Genomic DNA, 26,801 nt, shown 5'->3' with positions numbered 1-26,801 from the left:
GAAAACTCTCAGAACTCGTGGCCTCAACTTTTCCCCCTCACAGGCTGTGATGAGGGCAGGTACCAGTTTCCCTCTCCTATCCTCTGGCTCCCAAATTTCTTCCCCACTTGGGTGAGGCGGCGTGACCCCCTTGTTTCCCACCCCACCCCATCCCCCAAATCCCCAGGGTCCCCATACTGCACAGTCAGGCGGGAACAGCCCGAGTCTTTCTGGAAATGCTGGTCCTTGCTGTTTTAGCTCAGGGCCGCCCCCTCCTGGCCACCAAAGGAATGTCAGCCCGGGGTGTTCTTCTGGGGCAGGGAGAGAACCGGCAGTCTGGGGGCTCCTGAGTCTGGTCTGGGTTCTAGGGATGCTCAGCATTGGGACAGGTGGGGGCCAAGTGATAAAGGGGGGCTGGGCCACCTATCAGTCTGGATGCGCTCCCCAGCCCCCTGGTTCTCTGCAGGGCACCTGGGGATCCAGCCTGACCTTCACCACTCCACAGGCCTGCATGGGGCTGCACCTCAATCCATGACAGATGGAACCCCTGTGATGTGTCAGAGTCTCCCACATGTCCCCAGATGTCCCGGGGAATGACACCAACAGAGTCTTAACTCCCAGGCTATTCTGCCTGCAGCCCCTTGGCCTCTGCAGACATGGATCCCAGACTGACCCATCACACCCTCCACAGCTTCAGGCAGGAGGCTGTGACCTTAGCCCACAAAGAATGGAGCCCTGCAGTGGCTCAGGGTCCCCCTTCCTTTCCCCAGGTGCCCCATGGGGCAGCGCCAACATGATCTCACCTTCCCAGCCATTCTGCCCACAGGCCCTCGACCTCTACAGATACTGGCCTGGGCTCTGGACCCCAGATCCACCAACACCCCCGTCCCCAGCTTTGGGCAGGGCTGTCTCTTGCCAGGTCTGGGAGTGCTGAAGGAGTCTGGAAGGCTGGGGTGAGGGCAGAGGCACGGGACAGCTGGCCTGTCTCCCCACACTGGGCCCGGGGCCCAGCCACAGGGGCGGGGGCCTGGCCACTCAGGCCTTGGCTGGGGCCGGATCTTTGGCCGGCCTGCAGGGCCCTCCCTCCCGCTTCCTCTCCCGAGGGCTGTCCTGGCAGGGGCCCCCCTCGCACTTTCTGGCGGGGAACGGGGCCAGCAGTGAAAGAACAGCCACAGAGGGAAAGCAGGAGAGAGATGGGGGAAACTGTGTGTGTGTGTGTGTGTGTGTGCGTGTGCGTGTGTGTGTGTGTGTGTGTGTGCACGCGCGTGTGTTTTAAGGAAAAAAGCCCACAGTCCAGTCCAGTCAGACCCAGCCTGGGAGGCTTGTGAGCCGGCCTTTCGTAATTGCCCCCTCCCCGCGGCCCCCTCCCCGAGGCCTCCCCCTTCTCCCGCCCTCCCTCCCGCCCTCTCTCCCTCCCTCTTTCCCTCACAGCCCGACAAGGCAGCAATTACGCTTTGGGGATAAAACGAGGCGCAGAGAGCGGGCTGGGGCATTTCTCCCCGAGATGGCGGGTCTGACGGCGGCAGCCCTGCGGCCCGGAGCCCTCCTGCTCCTGCTGTGCATTCTCCACCCCTCGCAGCCTGGAGGTAGGCCTCACCCTGCTCCCTGACGTGCCCGCAGCCCTCGGGCCTCCCGCTCAGGTGGCTGGACCGACGGACGGACGAGAGGACGCTCTTCACCCCCAGCATCCTCCAGGGGGTCCCAGGCAGGAGCCCCTCAGCCACTGGATACTTGGAACCGCCCCTCCCGGCAGCCAGCCGCGCTGAGCAGAAACCTGTCACACAATCGGCCCACGACTCAGGGTGGTCCCAAACCAGCACCGGCTTCTGCTGCCCCAAGAGGGCTGATGGGCCCTGCTCTGTCCTGGGGGATCTCCCGGTATGGGGGTCGCCAGCATGCTGGGGAAGGGCCGACGAGGTCCCGCCGGGTCTGTGGGCACCGGCAGTTTGCACACCTGTGGACCTGCCGGGTGTGCACGTGTGCCCTGGGGGCAGGGGACCTGGGCTGGGGGCCAGCTCAGCGGCAGTGAGCTCTCTGACCTCCACAGGTTCCTCGTCCCCTGGGAAGTCAGGACCCGCTCGGAGCAAAGTCAGGGTTAAGTTGATTACAGGGTTGCGAGTTGGAAAGCTGCTGCTGTGGTCTGTCCCTGGTGAGGAGGGCTGGGAGCATGTGTGTACGTGTGTGAGTGTGTGTGTGTGTGTGAGTGTGTTACACGCTATTGCACAGGTGTGCATGTTGTGTATAGGCCCAGACGTGTCACCAAATAGAGGAGGAGTTTTCTGCGAGGGGATGAACGTTCACAGGTTCATCCTTGGACAGGGGTGTGGGGGGAGGGGTGAGGAGGGGTGCTGTAGGTACGTGAAAGTGCCTGTTAGCATGTGTAAAAGTCTGCCACCCAACAGGCACGTATACGTGGGAGATCTGGTGTCCAGGTGTGTCACTGGGTGTGGTTTGTCACTGTGCATGTGAGTGTGTGTGTGTGTATGTGTGGTATGGAACACAAGTGAGGACAAGGAAGCTGGGGAAGGTATCCGTCTCCTGGCGGAGGGAGAGTGGTGAGGGGCAGGGGCTTGAGTGGACCTCGGGGCACTCCTGGACCACCTGGCATGTTCCCTGCCTTGTGTCCCAAGGGCGCCCCCCCCGGGGGCTGCTAGCACCTTGTGGGACCCTGGGAGTGGCCTACCAGGGGTCCCTGACGGTGCTCCTGGCCACGGGAAAAGAGAGGCGCAGGTAGCCCCACGAGCCTTTGGTCGGGTAGCCTGGGTGGGGTCTGGTTTCCGGGAGAGTCTTCCTCGCCATGAGAACCGGCCCTTTGGTGGCGGCCAGCGTGGGGAGGTGCACCGGCTGGAGCAGGGCCCGGCCGGAGGGCTGGAGCAACAGCTCTTTCCGTGAGATTGACCAGCTGGGCAGGACCGCTGGGAGCAGGGACTTCCTGCAGAGGTCAACTCCTGGGTCTGGATGAGGCCATGGGATGGTGTGCACCCTCAGGTGGGGCCCAGGGGCGGCAGCGAGACAGTCCCAGAGGAGCAGCCGCCCCCATGCCCGAGAGCAGCAGCTCTGGTCCTGTCTGATCCTCCTCCCCGGAGTTTGGCCCCCGAACGTCTGCCTTCCCAGAGAGAGCTCCCACCTAGAGCATGATGGTCAGTCCCCACCGGAACCCTGGGAGTAGAGGATTTTTATCTACGCTTTTCAAGTGGGGAGACTGAGGCTCAGACAGGCTAAGGCAGCCCCAGGGGGATTAGCACCAGCCAGCTCTCTGCACTGGGCCAAAGATGAGGTGGCCAAAGATCCAGGTTCTGAGCAGCATTTGGGGAGGGGCAGGCTGGGGCCCAAGTACTCTGGGGTGGGCCTGCCCTAAGAAGAATGCATCCTCAATGACTGAGCTAAATGCTCCGCTGGTCCTGTTCTTTCTTTGCAAACATAAATCTCAGCTCCGTCCCAGGTGGTAGAGTAGCTGGGTCCAAATAAGGGGTGTGTGAATTGATGAGGTCTTCTGGGGTTTGTGCCCAGAGCCTCCCAAAGGAAGTCTCGAGAGATGGGACGTGGGAGGGGCCCCCCACCCAAACGCATGTGCGTACACACGCACACACCTGCCTGACTGTCCTGAGCGAACCCAGCTTCCCCCCACCCCAAGAAGATATTACCCTCATGCGTTCCCCAGTTCCAAAGAACCGTGTTGCCAGGGGAGACAAGGAAGGGGCATCCCGGGAAGACTCTGTGATGGTAAAAGTTGTTTAGACCCATTTAAGATGGGTCAAAAGTAGCTTTGAAGATCAGCTGCCCCAAACTCCCACACCATTTAAAAAGAGAGAGAGAAATTAAATCAGTTATAATAGGGACCAGCTGCCCCAAACCCCCAGAAATTTTATCATTTTGGTTTTGGGTGTTTTCTTGTTTGTTTGTTTGTTTTCTTATTTCGGAACTGAAGACGGTTTGCAACAGGGATTTTCAGCCCTGGCTGCATAATTGGAGTTACCCGGGAACTTGAAACAATTCTGATGTGGGGTCTCACCCAAGAATTCTTGCTTTATTTGGTGGTCTGGGGAGGGACCCAGACCTGTAGGTCTTGTAAAAAGCTGCCCAGGTGACTCTGAGGAGCCTCCAGGACCTTGGACCTTGGGGTTAGGGGTTGGTCCTGCTCCAAGTCTGCTGGGGCCAAGGCAGGAGGACAGACATGTCCGGGGGAGGGAGGGAGGGGACAGAGTCAGTCACTGGAGGATTGTTTTCGAAAAACCCTTGGCGGCCTTTCTCCATGCAAACGACAAACAGCTTCGCGTGGTCTTATCTGCACCCCAGGCCGGCCCCCTGGACTTGGAACTGGCAAAGCCCCCTGCCAAGGCCTGCTGGCCTGCTGCTCGCTCCCAAACAGCCATGTCCCAGATCTTTGAACCTAGATCAAAGAATCTGGAACGCAGAATGCCCTGAGTGTGATTGGGGTCAGATGTGGTTCCTGGGCCAGGCACTTCATTTCTCTGACTCTTGGTTTCCCTGGCTGTAAAATGGGGAGAAACATCCCTGCCCTACTTACTGCCTAGGGCCGGTGGGAGGCTCCAGCAATGTAACATTGCACAAAAAATGCATCAAGTAAGAGGACTGTGGGAATGCAAATTTTAAAAACTGTATATTCTCTTATTCAGAATTTGCTATCTTGGGCTGATCAACCCTTGTAATTCGTGTACGTTTGTGAGGTTTAATTTTCCCTCTTGCTATTCATGCCACGTTTTGTCCAGTGGGGAGGCAGCCCGTGTGTAAACAGAGATGCAGTAATGGAGGAAGCTGACAAGACTGGGAGAGGGGGTGGCCTAGAGGAGTCCCAGGAAATCCAGAAAGGCTTCACGGAAGAAGTGACATTTGAGTTAGACCTTGAAAAAAGGTAAATGTTCGAGGAGCTTCTGTGGATGAGAGATGGGCCTCAGTCTTTGGGGCTCTGGGAGGCAGAACTAGAGAGACAGAGGGGCAGATTCTATCTCAGTAGGAGGAAGCTCTCTCTGCAGGTAGAGCGGACAGCATCGGGAGGTGGGAATTTGCCTGTCCCTGGAGGCGTGCAAGCAGGAACACAATAGGATGTTTACAGAAGGAATTTCAGCCCGGGCCAGGAGACAGTCATGATCCCTGAGAGTCTAGGATCACAATTCTAAGATGCAAGAGACAAGTTCCACCCTGGGCTAGCCGGTGAAACAAGCCAAACCCACATAAAACAAGACAAGTATGCTCCAGGCCAACTGCTTTGGGCCAGATGAGCAGTGAGAACCACAGGCTCAGAGACAGCAGGGGGGAGAAGCTGAGCCCAGTCTTGGTGGAAGGGTAGGACTTGGATAGAGGAGAGGGCATTCCTGGCAGGAGGAACTGCTCAGGCCAAGGAGGGGAGGTGGGAAGGAGGATGCCCCCTTCCCATGATGGGGCAGGAGTGGAGGCTGCTGCCTTTTGAAGGCCTTTGATCAACTACTGTCTTATTCTATTCTCACCTCTCCTGCACTTGAAGAGAGGCCGGGCGGGCATCCTTTACACCCACTAAGCCTTCCCTATTTCCTCAGTGCAAAACGGGGATCAAAACCTCTGGCTCCCCAGGCCGTCATGGTTCAGGCACGGAGTCTGGCAAACACTGCTGAGATCTGAATCATGGGGGTGGAGAGTAGGGAGAAGAAAGAGCTGGGGACAGAAGAAGCAGAGAAGGAGCTGGCAGGCCCAGGAGGAGCCTGGCCCCTGGTCGGGGAACAGAACCCCAGGAGAGGAAGTGGGGCTTCAGCCAGGCCAGCCCGAGGTGGGGAGACCCCGAGGTGGGGAGACCCTTAGGCTGGTTGGGGATGGAACAGGTCAGACCAGACCCACAGGCAACCTCCTTGCCTCCCCTCCACCTAACTCACCCATCCTTTATTGAACACCTACTGTATACCGGGCCTCAGGCCATGTACTGTGCAGTGAAGTAGAAACAAAGCATCACCTTTTTTTTTAAGCGTTACCGAGTGCCAGGCCCAGGGTAGGACAGGTCTCTTGAACTCTTTGACAACTCGCAACAACCTGGCAAGGCAGCAGTTATCAGCCCCACGTTGTTACAAAGGAAACTGAGGTTCAGAGAGGTTAAGTGACTTGCCTGAGGTCACACAGATGGTAAGAAGTGGCACAGCCAAGACTAGAGGCTAGATGGGTCTATCCTGAGCCCCTTGCTCCCTCCACCCACCATGTCGTTCCTGCAGTCTGCCCTGGAGCAGAGGGTTAGAGAGGGAGGAAGGGGAGGAGGGAGAGAGGCCGAGGCAGAGAAAGGTCTGGAGCACAACAGGGAAAGGCACATAAGAGACAGAGCTCAGAGCTCGGAACCGGAGGCTGGAGCCAGAGGAGACATCAAAGGCCTGGGGCGGACCATGTGTGCACTTGGCAGCCGATGACAGGACCCAGGCGCTCATTCCCAGCAGGCCCAGCCTCCTGGGGCCACTGCCCTGAGCCCCCGAGGCTCTGAGCAGACTGCTTAGACACTCCAGGCCTGGATTGCAGTGCCTGGGGGGGGAGGTAGGGGGGTGGCGCCGGGGCTTTGGCACGGGGTGGCCATGACAGCTTGGCATCCCCCACCCTGCTGGGCCGTGGCTTAGGCTGACAGGGCCCTGGGGCCAGCAGGCCAGATGTCTGCTGGGCACACTGCGGAGCTGCCCGACACTGTCCCCCAACCCAGTCCGCGCCCCATTCAGCAGGGTGGTGCTGGGGCCCGGGCTGGGGCAACGGCAAGGCGGCTTGTCGAGGCTGGGGCCGTTCTGTGGCGGTGGAGTCGGGGCCTGGTCTGCACCAGGATTGTCTGTTGCCATGACTACGTGCAGGCTGGGTCTGGGGCGCCTGCATCACAGTATTCCCCGGTGAGAACTTCACTGGTCCGTGGGGACTGAACTCGTGATCTGGGCTGGGCAGACAGCCCCTGGACTGGCCAGTGAATTAGCTTTTCCTTAGGAAACTATTCACTTTGCTCATTCATGGTGTCCCCCTCTGGGCCTCGGCGCCTCCTTAGGCAGCTCTGTGTCAGACAGCCAGAGCACCACCCAACCACTGCTGGCCGGTGGCTGAGGACGCGAACCTCACGCCGTCCTCCCAGCGTGGGAATGGCTGCACTTCTGTCGGCAGCAGCCACAGTTCCTCACCGCTCACCGTCACAGTCTGGCCTGCCCTCACACAACTCTGGCCCCCGCCCGTGCCGCTCAGGGCTGGAGAGGCTTGGCTGTCCAGCAAAAGGTGCTCAGGCCCAGCCCCATGCCAGGCTCTCTCCAGGTAACGCAGTGCAAACCGTTATGCTCAGAGGAGTGGCCTGGCTTTGAATCCAGGCTTCATCTCTTTCCACCTGTGCGACCCCCCCCGCACATCCCTTAACCTCTCTGAGCCTGACTTCACATCTGTTAACATGAAGGTAATAATCCCTGCCCTTCCAACCTCACCAGGCCATTTTGAGGAGCATGAATGAGAAAATGCTTTGTAAACATTATTTGCTTAGTCAACCTAAATTGCTTTGGAGACAGGCAGTATTATTATCATCATCATTATCTTTATTGTTAACGTGCTTTTATTCATTCTGGCTAATGGGGGACTCTACCTACTTCATTCCAGGGGTCCCAGGGGCTGTTCCTGGTGGAGTGCCTGGAGGGGTCTTCTACCCAGGTAATGTACATGAGATTGTCACACTCCCAGGTAAGACAGATGGTGATTACATTTGCAAGAGATGCACATTGTGACACTGCAGAAGGGAACAACATTGGCACACCTACCCCAGAGGACCCATAAGTTACTCCTATTTTAAAAAGCAGTTACATGATGCTATTTTACAACTATTAAGAACATAAATTTTTTGAAAGATGAAACGCAATGCTTGTGAGACTGTCAGAAAGTGGCCGCCTCACCGATCCCTGCTGTTTAGTCTTCGAACCATTCACCTGACTCTTGGAAACCCATTCAAAGGAAATAATTGAAAAGAAGAGAAAAAGAACCATCCGCCCCAAGGTTCATAGGAATGTTCCTTGCAAAAATGCAAACAAGAAACCCACCTGACTGGAGGGTGTGATTAAGTAAACTTATATGATGCAACTACTAAAAATTATGAATATGCTATCTGTCGGGTAACGTGGTAAAGTGATTTTCAAGTAAAGACAATATAAAAGCAAGGACTAGGTGCAGATGGAGATTGGCCCCCCTCCAAAAAAAGGAAATGGGCAGAATCTTAACTCAATGGCATGGGGGGGGGGGTGCGTATTTTCTTCTTTTTTTTTTTTTAACATCTTTATTGGAGTATAATTGTTTTACAATTTTTCTTTTAATTTAGAAAAAAGCATAATGTTTCAAAGTAGATTGAAACATCAAAACTAATATTTTCAATACTTACAAAGTGTCTGAGTGTTCAGAACCAACGTGGAAGTGAGGGCAGCTACCAGCACACTCCCAGGTACACACGGGCACACAGCTGTTTCCCCAATGAGATGGATGAGGAAACGGAGGCTCACAGAGGTCAACGCTTGCCCGAGGTCACATGGCTAGGCAGCGGTGGATTTGACCAGGGTCGATGGATGGCTTCCTGGCAGGGGCCCTGATGGTCCTCTCTCTCTCTCTCTCTTTCTCTCTCTCTCTCCCCTCAACACAGGGGCTGGTCTCGGAGGCCTGGGAGTAGGAGGTGAGCTCAGACACCAAACTTGGTTCCTCAGCGATGGGGTCTGGGTCTCACTCTAGTCCACATTATGTGCTCAGACCTCAGAACCTCAGAAGGCCCAGACATTAAGGGACCCCTCATTTCACAGACCGAGCATCCAGTGGGGAGGGATTTGTCTAAGAACTAGAGCTCACGAGCCCCCTAAGCCCCTCCCCCCGGCCTCTTTCCCTGGGTGCCCTGCCTTCTTTCATATTTCTTTCTTTTTTTTTTCAAATTAATTAATTAATTTATTTTTGGCTGTGTTGGGTCTTTGTTGCTGTGTGCGGGCTTTCTCTAGTTGCTGCAGGCGGGGGCTACTCTGCATTGCGGTGCGTGGGCTTCTCATTGCAGTGGCTTCTTTTGTTGCGGAGCATGGGCTCTAGGCGCACAGGCTCAGTAGTTGTGGCTCGCGGGGTCTAGAGAGCAGGCTCAGTAGCTGTGGTGCACAGGCTTCATTGCTCTGCGGCATGTGGGATCTTCCCGGACCAGGGCTCGAACCTGTGTCCCCTGCACTGGCAGGCAGATTCTTAACCGCTGCGCCACCAGGGAAGTCCCTCTTTCATATTTCTTTTGATCCTCAGTAATATCCCTGCAAAGCCAACTATGCGGGAAGTGTCATCCCCTTCAGAGGCTGGGAAACAGTGTGAGAGAGGGTAACCCCAAATCAGGGCCAGAGCTGGGCTTCCCACCCAGGCATGTGGACACTGGGCTCCCAGCAGCTCCCTGTGCAGAGGGGAGGACCATTCCTCACCCCACAGTGAGACCCCGCAGTGCCCTGGGGGATCGTGGTAGGTCAGGTGGGCTGGGACTCCCCATTTACCACCATCTCTTCCCTCTGCAGCACTGGGCCCTGGAGGCAAACCACCCAAGCCAGGTAAGCCCTGTGGCCGCAGAGCACTGAGTGAGTGCCGGCGGGGCAGGGGAGGGAAGGGTCCGCAGAGCTGTGAACCCAGCCTATGGACGGAGGAGGGAGGGAAGTGGTGGGCAGCAACAGCCCCTCTGCCCCCTAGTCAACCCCACCTATGACCTGGCTAGGGCCAAGCTCCAGGGCATCCAGGGTCAGGAGCCTGGAGGCAGCTTGCTGTCCTCCATGTGTGAGGGGTGTCTGGCACCTACCCTGCCAGTGCCTATGTGCCCAGCTGCCCTGACTGTCCCCTGTGCACAGGGTCCCAGAAACAGCCCTGGTGCTGGAGTCAAAGATAGGAATTGATGTTCCAGTGGCCACCAAGCCTGTGGGCTCAGACACAGATGGTGGGCCCCATACTCTGCCTGAATGGTCCCTGACCACAAACCAAGCCCTCTCTTACTCCAGGCCAAGATCCTAGATATCCCTGAACTTAATGACAATCTGAGCCCTTATCCTGACCCCAGGCTGAATCTTGACCCCAGACCAAGCCCTGAACCTGACCCTAGGCTGCACCCTGACCCTGGCCCCAGATGAGCTTCCTTCCCAGGCCCCTTCCAGCTGTGTCCAGACCAAGGAGTTCTCCAATATGAAGATGTGGCCAGATCTATCCCAGCCTTGCCCATGGGGCTTGGATCTGCCACTAGGGTCCACCATCAGCTCCAGAGAACACACCCCCAGGAAAGAGGGAGGGCGGGTTCCTCCTCCAGGAGGCCCTGGTGGGTAAGGAGCAGGTGGAGGAAGGGGCATCTCTGTCCGGATTTATGGCCCTAACAGCATGAGATGCTTCACATGCAGCCCTGGCACCCCCCACCCTGATCCATGTCTCCCTGGCTCTGAAGCCGGGGACTGCAGGACAGTTTGCATGTCCAACAGCTCTTACGAAATCCACATGTTCAATGATTCAAGTGCAAGTGAATCTACAAGACTCAGCTTCCCCTTCCCTGCAAGCCCATCTGGGTTATGAAACTACAGGGCTGGGGCCAGGCGAGAGAGATGCAGGAGGGCAGGAGGCCTGGGCAAGGGGTTTGCTGGGGTCTGTTGGGGTCTGCAAGGCTGGAGCCCTCGGGATTCACTGCTTATCCCACCTGAACCTGTTTCCTATCTTCTCGGAGGGGTGAGTGATCTTAACAGGGTCTTTGACGGTAGAGAGAGAACAGGGAAAGGCTAGATAAACAAAGGTGTGGAATTAGGATCGTGCTTAGCTGCGAAGACCCAAATGGTAGAGGTCGTGACTGCAGAGCTAGAACGGGGATTGATTGATCCCATTGGCAGCAGGGGACACATGGCAGGTTGTGATGAAATACCGAAGAGAGGACTGCGAAAACTGCATTCAGCTGCAGTTGATAAAGTGAAGCTTTTATTAATGAAAGATTTAGTTTAGACTTCCAAAAGAACTTCTGGCTCGGGGTGAAGGCGTAGACCAAGAGGAGAGTCAGAGCATCTGCTGATGAAAAGGGGCTGGACTCCATGACCTCCCTGAGGTCATCTTTCAGCCTTAGGACTCTGGGCTACAAAGGCCTGGACAGGGCCACAGTGCCCCTCCCCCGACAAAGGGCAGCTCCCCACATCCGGGCAGCAGGGACGTCTGGGCCTGCCCAGATGGGATGGAACTGGGCACAGACAATGCATGTCATGCTTGGGAACAACTAATCCGTTGGCGAGTAGAGGGTGGGTGGCCTGGCAGCTGCTCCGCGTGGGCCTCGGCTGGTGGCCCTACCTGGGCTCTCAGTGGGGGACCAGGCAGCTGGGAGCCAGCCCCACCGACACCCCCAGCACCGGCTGGAGGCCAGTCACCCACGCGAGAGGACGGGAAGGAGCAGGGGGGCCACCCACCGGTCACCCTGGCAGGCTGCAGACACTCTGTGCCCTCTGCCCACAAGCCCTCTGGTCCCAGGAAGGTCGAGAATACACTGGCCCTTTTGTAAGTGGGGAAACTGAGTCTCAGAGAGGTGAAGTGACTTGCTCTTTCATGCAAGGAGTAGCTTGGGACAGCAGGATTTGAATCCAGGGTTCTCTGACTCCAGGGCAGAGAGACGGTTGGGTAAGCCAGGCCCCTGGGCAACCAACCGTGGGCAAGTCCTCGCCCCTCTCTCCTCCTCACCCCTCTCTCCTCCTTTCTAGGGGCTGGACTCCTTGGGGCATTTGGGCCAGGTGAGTCCACAGGAAGGAGGGCATGTAGCTGGTCATGCTACGGGGTGGCCCTGGGACCAGACAACTCTGGGGGAGCACGGGACGAGAGTAGATGGCTGCACAGGGGCTGCGTGCCCCACCCCACGCACCCAGCCTCTTCTCACTTCCTGTTCGGTCCCCATCCTCTCCTCCCAGCCCCTCTGTGGTCAGGAAAGGCCCAAGCGTGTCCGCTGCCCTGTTGGAGCTCAGGATACAGGCCTGGCTTGAGAGAAACCCCTGCCAGAGCTGGGGAGGGGCAGGGCCTGCAGTCCTGGGAAGTGGACCCAGGCACGCCCCACGCCAAGCTAGACCACACCACACCTGCCCGGAAGGGAGACTGGCCAGAGTCAGAGGCCCATCTTACAGAGGGGCTGGCGGGGTTTCAGACGGGCCAGCTCACAAAAGTAGGAAATGGGGTGGGGGACCACACCCAGTGAAAGCCAGGTGGACTCTCCAGGGCTCAGCAGTCCTGCGTGTTTGAGGTCGGTCCCCAGAGAGGCCGCCCCTGAGCTTGAAACCCTGGTGGCCAGGACTGGTGCTTGTGGGAGAGATTCTCACATAATTGGAAACAAACCCGGCACGGTTGTGAACTCCAACCTGATTGCCCATCCGTCCTGGCCAAAGCCGTGGAATGTCTCCTGGAGGGGGAAAAGGAGAGATTGAGCCCAGATGTGGGAAGGAGAGAGCCAGAGGGACACATTTGGCTTTTCATAAACATTTTAGCATCTGTCTGCAGGCAGGGAGGCTCCCGGACTGCAGGGCAGGCTAGACGGATGGACAAAGGGGGCTCCAGATACAGGGGAGAGGGCGTGGCCTGAGGCAGGGGACCCCTGCAAGGAAGCCAATGAGAGGCCTGGGGTGGGGCGGCTAACGTGGGAACAGAGCAGGGCCTGGCCTCGGTGAGGCCTTGCTGGCAGCTCCTGCTCAGCTCCAGCCCTCACAGAAAGCCCTTCTGGGTCCCTCGTTAGGTGGCGGGCCTTCTAAGGGAAGTGAGGTCCGGTCAGGGCGTGTTGTAGGGCGTCAACACAGTCAGTCCACATGGCACATAGCAGTTGGTTGCTAAGCAGCGGCTGCTATTTTATCAGACTGGCCCCTGAGGGCCGAAGGTTTGAGTCCGGCTTAGGGCCCTGAGCGGCCACATGCCGACCACAGCATCGCCAGGTTCCTGCCCCTACTCCACGAGACCCTTTCCACCCTGGGCCCAGGAACGATGCCCCACACCAGCCCCTCACCCGGCTCTGTCTTCTTCTCCCTGCAGGTGCTGGAGGGCTCATAGGCGCTGGTCTTGGGGCAGGTTAGTGTTGACACCCAGGCAAGATGCCCCTCTGGGGGCCAGAGCCAAGCCCAGGGCATCTGCCCGGTATGGAGGGCAGTTGGGGGTACAAGGATGCAGACCGAGCCCGTCCTGGGCACTGGTGTAGGGGGTGGTGCTGAGACCACCTGCCCCGAGCAGCTGTCCGGGGCACAAGGGAATCACAGCTGGGTCCTGGGTGCTGTTATAACCTAGTAACAAGAGCTGGAGGGAAGCAGCCCCAGGAGCCCAAAGGAGTCGCCCACCTCGGCAGGGCTTCAGGAAGGCTTTTTGGAGGAGGGAGGTGTGGAAGTTTGACCCCGAAAGGTCCCTGCGGTTTGTCAAGCCGAGCGGAGCAGCCTGGTCCATACTGCCCGCCGACACCGCACGCAGTCCTGGGAGCAGCCGTCACAGCTTTGCGTGGAGCAGAAGAGCCTCAAATGTACCTCGTGGGCAGGGCGGGGCCGGGGAAGGGCTGCGGGCAGGACCTCACCCCGTCCTCCTCTCCGCAGGGCTCGGGGCCTTTCCTGCAGGGGCCTACCCAGGAGCTCTGGTGCCCGGCGGCCCGGTTGGCGCTGCTGCAGCCTATAAAGCCGCTGCCAAGGCCGGTGAGTGTTACCCTTTGGGACGTGCCATAAGCCCTCTGGCCCCCGCAGGCTCTCCACTTTGCAAAGAACCTTTCCTGAGGGGCAGGCAGACGGGAGCCTCAGCTCCATCTCCTGGGGGTGTGGGGAGGCAACCAGCTGTGCCCGAGTCTCAGAGGTGGTGGCAGGGCCAGACCTCAGCCCCGGGCCCTCCTGCCTTTGACTGTTCCCGGTGTGACCTCTCTCCTCTCCCACTCCTGGCTCTGTAGGTGCTGCGGGGCTTGGTGGGGTCGGCGGCATTGGTGGCGTTGGTGGCTTAGGAGTGCCTGCAGGTATGGAGGCAAGACCTGGGTGGCCCCGGTGAAGGCCGCAGGGTCGGGGGTGGAGCCCACTCTGACGTGGCCCCTTCCCTACCAGGTGCGGTGGTACCTCAGCTCGGAGCAGGAGTTGGAGGGAAGCCCGGGAAGGTGCCAGGTCAGCGTGGATGGAGTCCCTGGGGGTGGAGGGCAGAGGTCAGGGAGGAGCGAGAGCTTCTAAGGCCCACGGGGCAGGAAGGACAGGGCCTGGCTGCAGCAGGGCAGGGGGCATAGCCAGTCCCAGAGCACGGTGCCGTGTCCCAGATAGGGGCGAGGGGCCCTGGTCTACCTTCCGGGCCCTTCTTCCAGGACCTTGGAGCAGACCTCAGAGACAGACTCTGTGGCACCCACATTCAGGCGACAGATGGGAAGTCAGTGCAGAAGGGCCCGCCCCGCCACTGCGGAGCTGGGGTGAGCCCGAGGTGCGCCAACTCCCCATCCGGTGCTTGTTCGTCTGCACCAAGCCCTTGAGGAAGTGACTTCAGGTTAAACAAAAGGCTGCCTGGGTCCACACAGCAGGGAGGGAACATCATCTGGAAACTGTTAACCCAGAGGTGGGCTGGGCCGGCCATGTAAACAGGCTCCAGGAGATGGGACAAATCCACGCACAGAAGGGTTTGCAGATGACTTCCGGAACTTTCGGGAGGAGGGCCTGCAGCCAGCACACGTGTGTCCCTCGCTGTTCCCGCCGGGCACCCAGGTGGCTGGCTCGGGAGCCCCGGAGCTGCCACGGCGGGACAGGCCAGGAGGGGCCCCTGGAGGCCAGGCTGTTGCTCATGCTCCTTCTTTGGCCACAGGTGTGGGGCTCCCAGGTGTATTCCCAGGCGGAGTGCTCCCCGGCGCAGGTGAGAGCAAGGAGGGAAAGGGGACCCTATAGCAAGGAGAGCGGACCCTGGCAGCCTCCCCGGTGGCCCCCCACCTCCCCCGAAGCCAAGGCCACCAGGGACCTTGGGTCCTGCCCAGCATTTTCTCCCTAAGCATCAAAGCTCAGGCTACAGACATAAGATCTCTGGTTGTCTTTCCCCTACAAAGATCAACAAGCTTCCCCTGGCCCCCCAGAGCCCTGAGCCCAGGCCCAGACCCAGACATCATTGCAGCCTGCAGTGGGCCCCCAAGGACAGACCAAGTCCCCATTGTGGCCAGCTGTTTCCCAAAAGCCATAAGTCACCAGGGGGCCCACCCAGTGCATCTGCCCTGCAGGAGACCCTCGGAGCTGCCCTCTCAACCTCCTTTCCCCACCAGGGCCCGGCCACCCCACCCAACGTGTGACCTCTTGAATTCCCCCAAAAGCCCAGACTCGGGCTGCTCTGCGGGATTTGCTGGCAGAGTGTCCCTCCCTTGGCCCCTCCCTGCCACGATGGCCCAGCCCCAGGGGAGACAGGAGAGGTGGCAGCCCTGGACACTGGCAAATGGAGTGTCACCCAGCCAGAGCAGATGACTGCTTTGTGTTTGCTTGTGAATCACATCCAGTGAGAGCCCCCCAAGGTCACAGGCCTCCCCGACCTGCAGGCTCTTCCCATTTCTGGCAGGCTTCTGCTGTCTGCCTTCTCTAATGAGGGTGGGCAGGGCGGCGGGAAATTAACTCCAGTTTAGAGACAGGCCAACAGAAACACAGACGCACATGGCTAGGAAATAGGATTAAAACTTCTGACCTTGGGTCAGATGGGGAAGAAAAGTCACCACCAAAGAGGCCCTCCCCCGACCCTGTGAGCCATGCCAGTAGCTGACAGTCAGTGAGGAAGGAGGCCAGCTGTGTCACTGACGGGGGTGTGGTGCCGGGCTGGACCTTCCAGGCCGGCCTTCCCATGCCCACTGCAAGCTCCCACTTTGCCCCTTCAGGAGCTCGGTTCCCGGGTGTAGGGGTGCTCCCTGGGGTTCCCACTGGAGCAGGAGTCAAGGCCAAGGCCCCAGGTATGTTGCCAGCTGGGCTGGTGACCCGTGGTGGGAATCTCCATTCGCCCTCAGTCCCCTCCGTCCCGGGGTGAGGGGCGGGGACCCTGGGCTCAGCTGGCTGAGATGGGCGGCACATCTCTCAGAAATCCCCGAGTGTGTGCGAGGCAGCATGAGCTGGGAGGTCTGGGCAGAAGTGGCCACGGCTCGGGTCAGCCCGCCCCTCAGCGCTGCCATTGGTGCGTGGGTGCCCTGTGCCCATGGTGGCAGGGCTGCAGTGATGGCTCCTTGTCACTGCAGGTGGAGGCGGAGCTTTTGCTGGAATCCCAGGTAAGGCAAGGCTGGGTCCCCCACGCCAGTGAGGGTGGGCAGGCCAATGGGTTGGCCAGCCGGGCAGGAGATCCTCCCCTGGGAGGGGCTGGGCGTGCCTACTGCTCCAGGCCTCAGACTGGCTTCAGCACAAAGTGGCATCAGTCACAGGCCTGCTTCCCCCGTCCCAACCCTCTGTCTGGGAGCCCAGATGAGCCCAGAAAACCCAGCAGTCTGTGCCAAATGCCGCAAGGGCTACAGGCCCTAAGTGTGGCCCAAGCCCCAGGAGGGAGAGTGTCCTGTAGCTTCCAGAAGGAAGTGGCCCGTCACTGGGGGTTGCTCTGCTGGCCGATGAGAAAGAGGCAGGAAGGCCCTCTAGGCACTAGGATGGTTTCTGGATTCCGGATGCCATGGGAGCTCATTCTGTCTGAGCAGAAAGTGGAGCGTGAGGCTGAGGGCTTCGCAGGGGCTGCTGGCCCGAGTGGCTGGGACCTGAGTTTGCTCTCCTTGTTCCCACAGGAGTTGGACCCTTTGGAGGTCAGCAGCCTGGAGTCCCTCTGGGGTACCCCATCAAGGCACCCAAGCTGCCAAGTAAGGCAGAAGGGGGATTCAAGAGACACCACTCGCTGGGCCTCCCTACTGGGAAGCCAGCTTGAGAGGGGACTTGTTTGGCCACTTGTGTCTTGGGGTGGATGGGGGTAGTCAGGAAACCTGGTATTAAAGCCCATTTCTGGTCGCCAGCAAAGGGAAACAGGGGGAAGCCATCCTGCAGGTGTTGGTCTCACTCCCATGCACACACATGCACAAGTGTGCACACACATGCACACACATGCACAGAGACCCGTAGCCCTGATGGGAAACCACTTGCGTTGATGGTAAGAAACACCATTCACTGGAAAGACCCCTCTGATGTCAACCCACCTCCACCCCAGCAATCAGCTCACATCATGAGCTGTTTCCTGATGGGGAGGAGAGTAAGGAAGATACTCAGACTCTAGGGCCATGGCAGGGCCTGGGTTGGTAGAAGAACGGGTGTCCCATCATGCCCTGGGGCAGGGGTGTCCTCTCCCTCCTCCACCAAGGCCTCTGCTCTCCCGAGAGCCTCTGAGAGCAGCTCACAGCCCTGGTGGGGGCGGCGCGGTCTCGGGCTTCAGTACCTGTGGGAATAGGTCTGTCTACCCAGGTAGTGGGGGCCCAGTGAGGCATGGGGCTGCCATGGGGCAGCCCCTGATCCCACACTCCGTCTCCTCAGGTGGCTACGGACTGCCCTACAGCACTGGGAAACTGCCCTATGGTAAGGCCCTCTTAGACTGGCGGGCTTCTGGCTCTCTCCAGCTGCAGGGTTCTGGCAAGGGAGCTGTGGCCCCAGCTCAGGGCTAAGAGAGCACCAGCTGGAGGGAGGGGGGGTGTGGAGTCTCGGAATGGGAGTCCCCGAAGGAGGGGACATGGAACTTGGACTCAGACAGCCTCATTCTCAATCCTGGCCCTCGCACTTATCACCAGGTCTTGGGAGAACCGGTTTCTTCTCTGAGCCTCAGTGTCTTTGTCTGTAAAATGGGAATAACCATCCCATACACATTTGTATTTAACTCTGGCTGTGGGGGGGGCAGGTGGAGACTCTGGGTGGCCTGGCCCTTGAAGGGCAGGGGAGGGGGCAGCCACGGTGAGGTCCACGTGGATGCCCAGAGGCTCTCGTTTTGCAGGCTATGGGCCTGGAGGAGTAGCTGGTGCCGCGGGCAAGGCCGGGTACCCGACAGGGACAGGTAAGGAGAGCCTCACCCCACTGCCAGCCAAAGGGGGCACTAATCACCGAGGCTCCATAAAGCAGGCCAGCCCACCCTACATCCAGACCCCGGGTCTGAGCCTGGAGAAGGATCCTCAACCTCTGCATGCTATGAAACCCCACATCCACACCCAGATGTGAACCAGTTGGTTTTCTTTTTTATATATAAATCTATTTATTTATTTATTTTTGGTTGCATTGGGTCTCTGTTGCTGTGCGCGGCTTTCTCTAATTGCGGCGAGCGGGGGCTACTCTTCATTGCGGTGCGAGGGCTTCTCATTGCGGTGGCTTCTCTTGTTGTGGAGCACAGGCTCTAGGTGTGCGGGCTTCAGTAGTTGTGGCACGTAGGCTCAGCAGTTGTGGTGCACGGGCTTAGCTGCTCTGCGGTATGTGGGATCCTCCTGGACCAGGGCTTGAACCCGTGTCTCCTGCATTGGCAGGCGGATTCTTAACCACTGCGCCACCAGGGAAGCCCCGAACCAGTTGGTTTTCTTGGGGCTGGAATAGGTGGGCTCTGGAGATGCAGGGGCACACTTTCCAGAGTCTCTCTCCTTCCTCTCCCCCAGGGGTTGGCACACAGGCTGCAGCAGCAGCAGCAGCAGCTAAAGCAGCAGCAAAACTTGGTGAGTACGCCTGGAGTCCCTGCCTGCTAGCTGCCAGCCCCCCAACCTCTCCATCCCTATTACCACTGAGAGCCTTCCTCACAGATAACTAACTAAGGTGGCCCCTCCCCACTCCACCCCCATTTATCCAACTTTTGCAACACCACCCGTTCCTCTCTCCTTCCATCCATCCATTCATTCATTCTTTTTTCCATCCATCCATTCACTCCACCCTCCAATCCTCCATTCCTCCATCCCTCCATCCATCTCTTCATCCATCCACCCATCCCTCCATCCATCCATTCATCCATCCCTCCCTCCCTCCTTCTGTCCCTCCCTCCATCCATCCATCCATGAATCCATCCCTCCCTCCATCCATCCATCCTTCCATCCATCTATCCACCCAATTATCTCTCCATCCATCCATCCATCTACCCATCCATCCATTCATCCATCCCTCCCTCCTTCTGTCCCTCCCTCCCTCCACCCATCCATTTCAGAGACCAGGGACAGATAAGAGCTCTGCTGGAGAATGTTGGCACTGCTGTGGGAGTCAAGAGGGAGACGTTGTTTCTACCTGGGGATAATCAGGAAGCGTTCTCAGAGAAAATATTTGATTCAGGCCTTAAAATATAGGTGGAGTTTGCCATGTGGTTAAAATAGGAGGGAGCAGGCAGAGGGAATGGGTAAAAGCGTGGTTAGAATGATAATTTTAGGTGGTACCTATATGAGCATTTAAACAATTTAATAGTTTAGTATCAATTTAATATGTACTATAAAACTTTTAACTAGCTCCTCAAGCCCATGATCCCTTGGCTAGTAGATGTGGCATGGCCTTCTCTATGCCCACGTGGGGAGCAAAGTGGGCATCTGTCCCCCTGTCCCGGGTGATTCCCCAGTTCAGAGTCAGATCATGGGGGGTGAAGTCTTCACCTCTACCCCAGTCCCAGGGGAGCCCTTCCTGTAGCCTGTAGCACTGAGCTGGAGGCCTGCCCCACGGAGGCCCCACAAGCCCTCCCTCCAAGCCCCCAAGGCTGGAGGGGATGGCTGGAATGTGGGAGCAGGAGAGTGGGACGGCAAGGGGCTGCCAGAGCCAGGCAGCCAGGCGCTTGGATTGTAAACTTGGCCGCGTCTTCGGAACACAGGGAGAGGAAGTCTTGAACATTCTTGCAGGGGCCCCTCTGGCCCGGGGAGTGGCCGCTTGTGGTTTCTCAGTATGTGGCAGTGATTAGAATGGGATTTGTCTGAAAACATACAAGTCCCTTAATGAGGGTGTTGAAATGGACACTTTGGGGGTGAGTCAAGGAACAGTGGGGTGGGGGCCTTCCCAAGCAGGCCCAGCTGGAGATGCCTGGCCCTCATTCCCAGAGGAGATTGCACTGTGAAAACACCAGCATCCAAGTAGCCTCCTGCCTGGCCTCAGGAGGGGCCCCTGGGAGCCACATTTGCACTATCCCCCTCCTAACAGGTGCTGGAGGAGCCGGCGTTCTCCCTGGCATTGGTGTTGGAGGTGCTGGCATTCCTGGCGGGCCCGGCGTGATTCCTGGCATCGGAGGCATCGCAGGTCGTGTCCACTCCAGCAGGGGGTGGAGGGTCTCCTTGAGGATGCTGTAGGGGAAGGGCCTCACCCTCTGCGGCTCTCTCTCCAGGGGCCGGGGCTCCAGATGCTGCCGCTGCCGCTGCCGCTAAGGCAGCCAAATATGGTGAGTGTCCCCACAGGGGGCAGGACCAGGGCTCCGGCCAGCCCTGGCCTCTGCATGGGCCTTGGAGACCCTAGTCCTATAAGGCTGGATGGACTTTGCCTTCGTCCATCTGGGGCACGAAGTGCCAGGAGTAGGCAAATTGATGGATGAGAGAGTGGGTGGTGGGTGGATGAAGGGACAGATACAAGGATGGGTGGTTACATGGATGGATAGATAGATATAGGTAGAATGGTGGATGGTGAGTTAAAGCGTCATTGTCATGCCTCCTTGCTTCTGCCCATTCTGGCCACTCTGCCTGGGAGACTCTGTCCCGTGCTCTCCACTGACTGACTCAGCAGAGGGCAGGGACCCTGTGGAGTATCTGTCTCCTCCCACTTTCCCCCAGGGCCACCCAGAGCTGCTGCACCAACTGCCTGGGTGCCCAGAGGAGCGTTCTGACTCTGCTTTAGAGCTAGACTGCGCTCTTCCCAACCATAGATGCAAACCCTTAGAGCTCTGTCGGGGTTCCCTCATTTCCCTGCCCTTCTCTCGGATGACTTGGATCCATGCAGATGCAATGCCCGCTGACCTGGGATCCTGCACTCAGGACCTGCCACTCCTGTAGCTCCCCAGAGTCATGCCCCTGGAGGCCCTCTGAGGTTCCCACAGGGTCCAGGCCAGGGGAACAATCCTTTCCTTCCACAGGCGCTGCTGCAGGCTTAGTGCCTGGTGCGCCAGGCTTTGGCCCAGGAGTAGTCGGCATCCCAGGAGTTGGAGTCCCAGGAGTTGGGGTCCCAGGTGTTGGAGTCCCAGGTGTTGGGGTCCCAGGAGTTGGAGTCCCAGGTGTTGGGGTCCCAGGAGTTGGAGTCCCAGGTGTTGGAGTCCCAGGAGTTGGAGTCCCAGGTGTTGGAGTCCCTGGTGTTGGAGTCCCAGGTGTTGGAGTCCCAGGTGTTGGAATCCCAGGTATTGGGGGCCCGGGCATCATGGGTGGACCAGGTGAGCTTGGCTCTGTGTGTGTGTGTGTGTGTGTGTGTGTGTGTGTATGTGTGTGTGTAAGAGAGAGATGTTGAAATTATTGCCAAGACTTTTGTATTCTCCCCGACACCTCCCCACTCTATCCTCTTCTCTCCACACCCTTGGTCATCTTCTCTCCCTTGGGATATAACCACCTCCTAATTAACTACGGCCAGCATCATCTTGAATTCACCTTTTGGCTGTCAGTGTGCTCCTGGGGGCAGGAACCATGTCTTTTTCATCTCTGTGTTCCCAGCCCTTAGCTGAATATGTGCTCAGTAAATGGTGGATAGATGGGTGGGTAGGTAGATGGGTGGATAGATGGATGGGGGGGGTGGATGGGCAGAGGGACAGCTAGGGAGGTAGGTGAATGGCCATGTGGATGAGTAGGCAAATTGATGGATGAGAGAGTGGGTGGTGGGTGGATGAAGGGACAGATACAAGGATGGGTGGTTACATGGATGGATAGATAGATATAGGTAAAATGGTGGATGGTGAGTTAAATGGGTAAATGAAAAGAGAGATGAATAGGCAGGTGGGGGACAAGATAAGTGGTTAGAAGGATGGATGGATGGATGGATGGATGGATAGATGGATGGATGGATGGATGTATAAACACGTGGGTAGATGAGCAGATGAATGGGTGGGTAGAAGGCAAATACAAAATGGATGGGGGACTTCCCTGGCAGTCCAGTGGTTAAGACTCTGCGCTCCCAGTGCAGGGGGTGAGGGTTTGATCCCTGGTCGGGGAACAAAGATCCCACGTGCCGTGGGCGCCGCGAGAAAAAGAAAATCAAAATGGTTGGTTGGTTAGATATTTAGATGAATAGATAGATAGATAGATGGATGGATAAATGCGTGTGTGGGTGGACAGAGAGATAAGTGGTTGAGTGGGTAGATTGAGGTCCAAAGATAGACAAATGGACAGCCATACAGGAAGGTCAGCAGATGGATGAATGGGTGGCTGGATAGACAGATGGACAGATGGGCTGATGGAGATATATGTGTGAGTAAATGGATGGACCACTCTGTGTTGGCTCAACAGATAGAAAGAAGATGGACTGAAAGACAGATGGGTGGACAGAGGGATATATATAGCGCATCTCTGCTCCATTCTCTCCTGAGCATTTGTGTTTCCCTTGGTCTCTACAGGGGCTGTGTCACCAGCTGCAGCTGCTAAAGCAGCAGCCAAAGCAGCCAAATTCGGTGAGTCCTGTGCTGATAGCTCCGCCCCACCCTATTCTGGCCTTTACTTGCCAGAACTAAAGGACCGTCATCTTCTAGTCCCCGTTGTACAGCCCAGAGAAGGGGAGTGACTTGCCCAGGGCCACACAGCAAGTCACTGGCAGAGCTGGGACTTGGCCCTGTTGGGCCCTAGGACTATGTCTCCCCCAGTTGTCTCCCACCATGAGGCCAAGGGACTGGGTGATAGGAGAGTCCCAGTACGGCATTCCCAGTGGAGACAGTGTCCCTGACCCTCCCTGCTCTGGCCAGGACCCTCTCAGAGGAGCCCAAGACTGGCTGGGGATAGGGGACCTGTGCACAGTCTTTCCATCTTCAACAAAGAGGCTCTTCCCCAAGCGCTCAGAGAAGAGAGGGGCTGGAGACACACTGGGGGGTGTCAGTAGGGAGGAAGTTGGTGGGGGGCCCAGGTGTCCCATGGTTTCCTGTCCTTCATGGACCAGACTTAGGGGAAGCTCGCATCCTCTTCTCCAGTCCAGCGTCCCCCAGAGCCCTTCCCAGCCTCTCTCATTGAGATCGTTTTCCACTTGGTTCTCTTCTCTCTGCAGGGGCCAGAGGCGGAGTGGGAGTTGGAGGTATTCCCACTTTCGGCGTCGGTGCTGGGGGCTTTCCTGGCTTCGGTGTCGGAGTCGGAGGTGTTCCTGGAGCTGGCCTTTCCCGTGAGCCTTGGTTCCATGCGGGGGAAACAGGGAAGGGGTGGGGGCTTGCCGGATGGGGGTGGGGGTGGGGGAGGGTAGACTGGGCTTCGCCGAGCTCAGGGAGGAGTTGGGGGAGAGCGCAGGGAGGGTCTCCAGTGCCTTTGGGGCAGGAGCTCTGTCAGCACAGCCTGGCTGAGATCCAGCAAGGTTTCTGAGTCTCTTTCTTTCTCCGTTCCTCATAGCAGCAGCCCAGGCAGCCGCCGCCAAGGCAGCCAAGATCGGTAAGTGCCCCAGCCCTGCCTGTCCTCACGCCCAGGGCCATGCCCTCCCCTCCTCCCCACCGCAGCCCTGCTCTCCTGCAGGGCCCAGGCTCAAAGCTCAGAGCAATTCTCCAACACGAGGGCAGAGCAACCTCACACTAGGGCCTCCAGGGCTGAAATGGCCTGGGTCAAGGTCGGAAGCCCCTGGGCCCATCTTCCAAAGCCACAGTGAAGTTTTCTGCGCTTTTCAATTGCGCACCATTAGGATCATTGGTGCCTGGCTTATCTCCCCCAGACCACCGAGTTAAAGGTGCCCGTCCATACACAACCATTATGCCATTATGCAACCCCTACCTCCACCCTCTGCTCCCCCAAGAAGGGGGCACTTCAAGGGCAGAGCTGGATGCTCTTCACCCCTCCAGGTGCTGCAGGAGCAGGAGCCCTGGGAGGGCTGGTGCCAGGTGCCGGAGGAGAAATACCAGGTGTGCCAGGCGCTGTAGGGGTACCAGGTGAGCTGTGTCCCCAACCCAGACATGGGTTTGGCTTATCTCATGGAAGGGGCCCTGGAGGTGGCCTATGTCAAGTGTACCATTTTACAGATGACAAGACTGAGCCCAGAGACAAGGGTAGAGACAAAGCAATTTCCCTTAGTTTGGAGGGAAGAGCCCCCATGGGATTCCAGATTGCTGAATGAACCCGGCAAGTCCCCTACCTACCCCTGGGACGCTCAGGATGTCAGCCCAATAGGCAGTGGAACTCTGCTCTACCAGGGTTGGGGGGCCTCGTTCACCCCTCACGGGGCCTTTCTGGTTTCTGATCAGGTGGGAGGGCCTGTGTCAGCCTTTGTTTTCCCGGCACTCTTTCTCCAAGGGGAGGAGATTAAGAATTACAATGAGATTAATTTACAGCCTTCCTTGGTTGTTTTTTTCCCACCAGAAGATTTCTCTTCTGCATTTCTTCTTCTTTCTGGGAGGAAATTCCCCTTTTGAGTTTCCCCCCAAGAAATGTGGCGCTACCTCTAATAGTTTTGGATACGGACGTGATTAGGATTTTTAAAAACTAACATCACCTTCAGCAGAAAGCTACAGAAATCTTTTAGACTGAGGTTTAGGAGAGACAGCTTCGGGCTGCCCTCCACCATGGGCAGAGCTAGAAGGCCACAGTCTCAGAGCTGCTTCTCAGGGAAGGGACGTGCCCAGGGCGGCTGGTGGGCCATCTGAGAGCGGGCCTGCCTCACGCTGGGTTTCCTGGGTGAGGGGACAGTTCCCTAGAGGTGGTCTCTGAGAAGCCTTTCCACTGTGGAGGGCGGGTAAGAGGCGGAAGTGGTGCTGAGGACCACTCCACACTCTTCACATCTCCAGGGGCAGGGATCCAGGCAGCTGCAGCCGCCAAAGCAGCCGCCAAAGCTGCCCAGTTTGGTAAGTGAGCCCCCTGCCAGTCCTGTCTTCGACCCTCAGCCTAGAGCACTGCTCTCTTGTGTCCCTGCTTTGGGGTCTGGCAGACCCCCCTCCTTAGGCTGTCATGTTCTGGGCGTGGGCCTTCCTCACAGCTTTTGGCCCATCTGACCACTTTGAGGGGTGTGGATGAAGTTTCTGATTAGGAAGGCAAAGTGAGAACAGGTGCTGGCGAGCCCTCCAGAACACACCCCCTACCCTTCCCAAAGCCACTGCTGCCTCCCAGTCCAGCTGGGGCCTTGCCCTGCTTCTGGAACAAATGCTGGGCTCCTCTGGGCTCCCACCTACCCCAAGGGACAGCCATGTTCTTGCTCCCTGACAAGGTTCTCCATGTCCTGCTTCATCTGAGGGCCACCCTGGCAGCCCCAGGTTCCCATACCTTCCTGAATATGGCATAGCGAAACAGCTCACTTTAGAGCCAGAGAAATCTTAACTTCAGGTCTGCTGACCCCCAAACTCACATGTGATAAACAACTCTTTTTTGTGAAACTATCATTTGCTGAGGTAATCACTACACCAGCCTTATGAAATTGGTACTCTTATGCCCATTTCACAGATGTGGGAACTGAGGCTCCAAGAGCCTAAGAGACTTGCCCATAGTCACACAGCTAAATGGTGGCCGAGCTGAGTTTGGAAGCCAGTCCTGCCTGTCTTGCAGAGCTCCCTTTACTACATAAGTCTGCCTCCATCACCCTCAGGAGTCTCAAAGGGGCCCTTGTAACTCCAAAGTTTAAGAACTCCTGATCCTGCCCAGACCTCATATTAGGGATGAAGAAGCTGAGGCCCATCAAGGGAAAGTAACTTGTCCAAGGTCACACAGCAAGTCTGTGCCTGGCTAAGGACCCAGGGCTCCTGACCTCCAGTCCGCTGCTCTTTCCATTAGCTTCTGCCCTCCTTGATCAGGACTTGGTTAAGGATGAGCTCTTCTCTGTCTTGCAGGGTTAGGCCCAGGTGTCGGTCTGGGCCCCGGTGTCGGGCTGGGTCCCGGTGTCGGGCTGGTTCCCGGTGTTGGCATTGGCCCCGGTGGCGTCATAGGTAAGCAGTGTGAGCAAGTGGGCCTGAGGGGCCTCTGAATGCTCCATGGGCGCCATCCTTGAACCCCCTCTCTCTCCTCCCAGGAGTAGGGGCCCCAGCTGCAGCCAAATCCGCTGCTAAGGCGGCCGCCAAAGCCCAGTTCCGTGAGTGCCCTGCCTGCCTTCTCTCCTCACCCCACAAGCCCAGGCCTGGCCCAGCGTGACCCAAGCCTAAACTGGACCCCAGGACATGCCATATCTCAGGCCCGCCCTGCAGCCTCATGAGGCCCACAAGGCGGCAGACAGAGGGATTGGAAGTGCAGATTTGGCCTGAGGGAGACCCGGGTTCGAGTCCTGAGCCACACACTAGCTGAGTGACCTCTGAGTTTCCTGTCCTCTCGTGTGGGTACCGATGGCACCTGTCACAGAGGCTTGTTAGGAGAATCAAATGAGTTCATCCAAAAGGGAGGAACAGGAGGTTAGCCTGAAAAGGGCAGTGGTGTCCAGGGTGTGTGTCCCTGAATGCCAGCCTGGGGAAGGGCTGGACTTGGTGGTCAATGAGAGTTTTAGGAAGACCATTCTGGTGGCAGCGTAGAGGGCAGATTAAGGGGGTCTGGACCCCTTCCCTTGGGGCCTGACTCAGCTCCCTGAGCCGTACACCCCAAAAAGGGCCTGTTCCCTGCCTGCTGCCACCACCCCACTCCCCATCTCCCCCAGGGGCTGCCGCTGGGCTTCCTGCCGGCGTTCCCGGATTTGGACCCGGTGTTGGAGTTCCTGGACTTGGAGTTGGTGTTGGTGTTCCTGGATTTGGGGCAGGTGCAGGTGAGGGGCCTTCTAGGGGCTGAACAGAAACGCCCCTGACCTCAGAGGAGGGAGCCCTCTCCTCCCAGCACGTCCCCTCCACTCAGAGGTGTGCAATAAATTCCCCATTAGGTTCTCCTGAGCAGTTAGAGACAACTGGGGTAACAGGATGTGGGC

At 57.9% G+C, this 26,801-nt stretch overlaps 1 protein-coding gene across 13 annotated transcripts in view; it reads left to right on the top strand.

Annotated features, from left to right (window-relative positions):
- Window positions 1–1,170: 1,170 nt before the first annotated feature.
- ELN (elastin) overlaps window positions 1,171–26,801 on the top strand; it is a 32,951-nt gene continuing 7,320 nt past the window's right edge. Inside the window, exons 1-27 of one of the 13 annotated variants that reach the window (XM_068565254.1) lie at window positions 1,173–1,565; window positions 7,561–7,611; window positions 8,585–8,614; window positions 9,471–9,503; window positions 11,658–11,687; window positions 12,964–12,999; window positions 13,509–13,604; window positions 13,850–13,912; window positions 13,998–14,054; window positions 14,734–14,781; window positions 15,776–15,847; window positions 16,127–16,156; window positions 16,655–16,672; window positions 17,388–17,429; window positions 17,839–17,898; window positions 18,485–18,541; window positions 19,989–20,084; window positions 20,170–20,223; window positions 20,908–21,165; window positions 22,369–22,422; window positions 23,007–23,117; window positions 23,339–23,377; window positions 23,779–23,865; window positions 24,718–24,774; window positions 25,750–25,845; window positions 25,929–25,988; window positions 26,541–26,645. In XM_068565254.1, coding sequence (XP_068421355.1) covers window positions 1,484–1,565; window positions 7,561–7,611; window positions 8,585–8,614; window positions 9,471–9,503; window positions 11,658–11,687; window positions 12,964–12,999; window positions 13,509–13,604; window positions 13,850–13,912; window positions 13,998–14,054; window positions 14,734–14,781; window positions 15,776–15,847; window positions 16,127–16,156; window positions 16,655–16,672; window positions 17,388–17,429; window positions 17,839–17,898; window positions 18,485–18,541; window positions 19,989–20,084; window positions 20,170–20,223; window positions 20,908–21,165; window positions 22,369–22,422; window positions 23,007–23,117; window positions 23,339–23,377; window positions 23,779–23,865; window positions 24,718–24,774; window positions 25,750–25,845; window positions 25,929–25,988; window positions 26,541–26,645 — 1,822 coding nt within the window. In that variant the 5' untranslated portion in view covers window positions 1,173–1,483. Of the gene's footprint in view, window positions 1,566–7,560; window positions 7,612–8,584; window positions 8,615–9,470; window positions 9,504–11,657; window positions 11,688–12,963; window positions 13,000–13,508; window positions 13,605–13,849; window positions 13,913–13,997; window positions 14,055–14,733; window positions 14,782–15,775; window positions 15,848–16,126; window positions 16,157–16,654; window positions 16,727–17,387; window positions 17,430–17,838; window positions 17,899–18,484; window positions 18,542–19,988; window positions 20,085–20,169; window positions 20,224–20,907; window positions 21,166–22,368; window positions 22,423–23,006; window positions 23,118–23,338; window positions 23,378–23,778; window positions 23,866–24,717; window positions 24,775–25,749; window positions 25,846–25,928; window positions 25,989–26,540; window positions 26,646–26,801 lie in introns of all 13 variants that reach the window. The other 12 variants (XM_068565253.1, XM_068565251.1, XM_068565250.1 and 9 more) reach the window with 12 other exon arrangements.

Source organism: Eschrichtius robustus, chromosome 16 (genome assembly GCF_028021215.1).
Source record: "Eschrichtius robustus isolate mEscRob2 chromosome 16, mEscRob2.pri, whole genome shotgun sequence".
Lineage (NCBI taxonomy): Eukaryota > Metazoa > Chordata > Mammalia > Artiodactyla > Eschrichtiidae > Eschrichtius > Eschrichtius robustus.
This window is presented reverse-complemented; position numbering and strand designations above follow the sequence as displayed.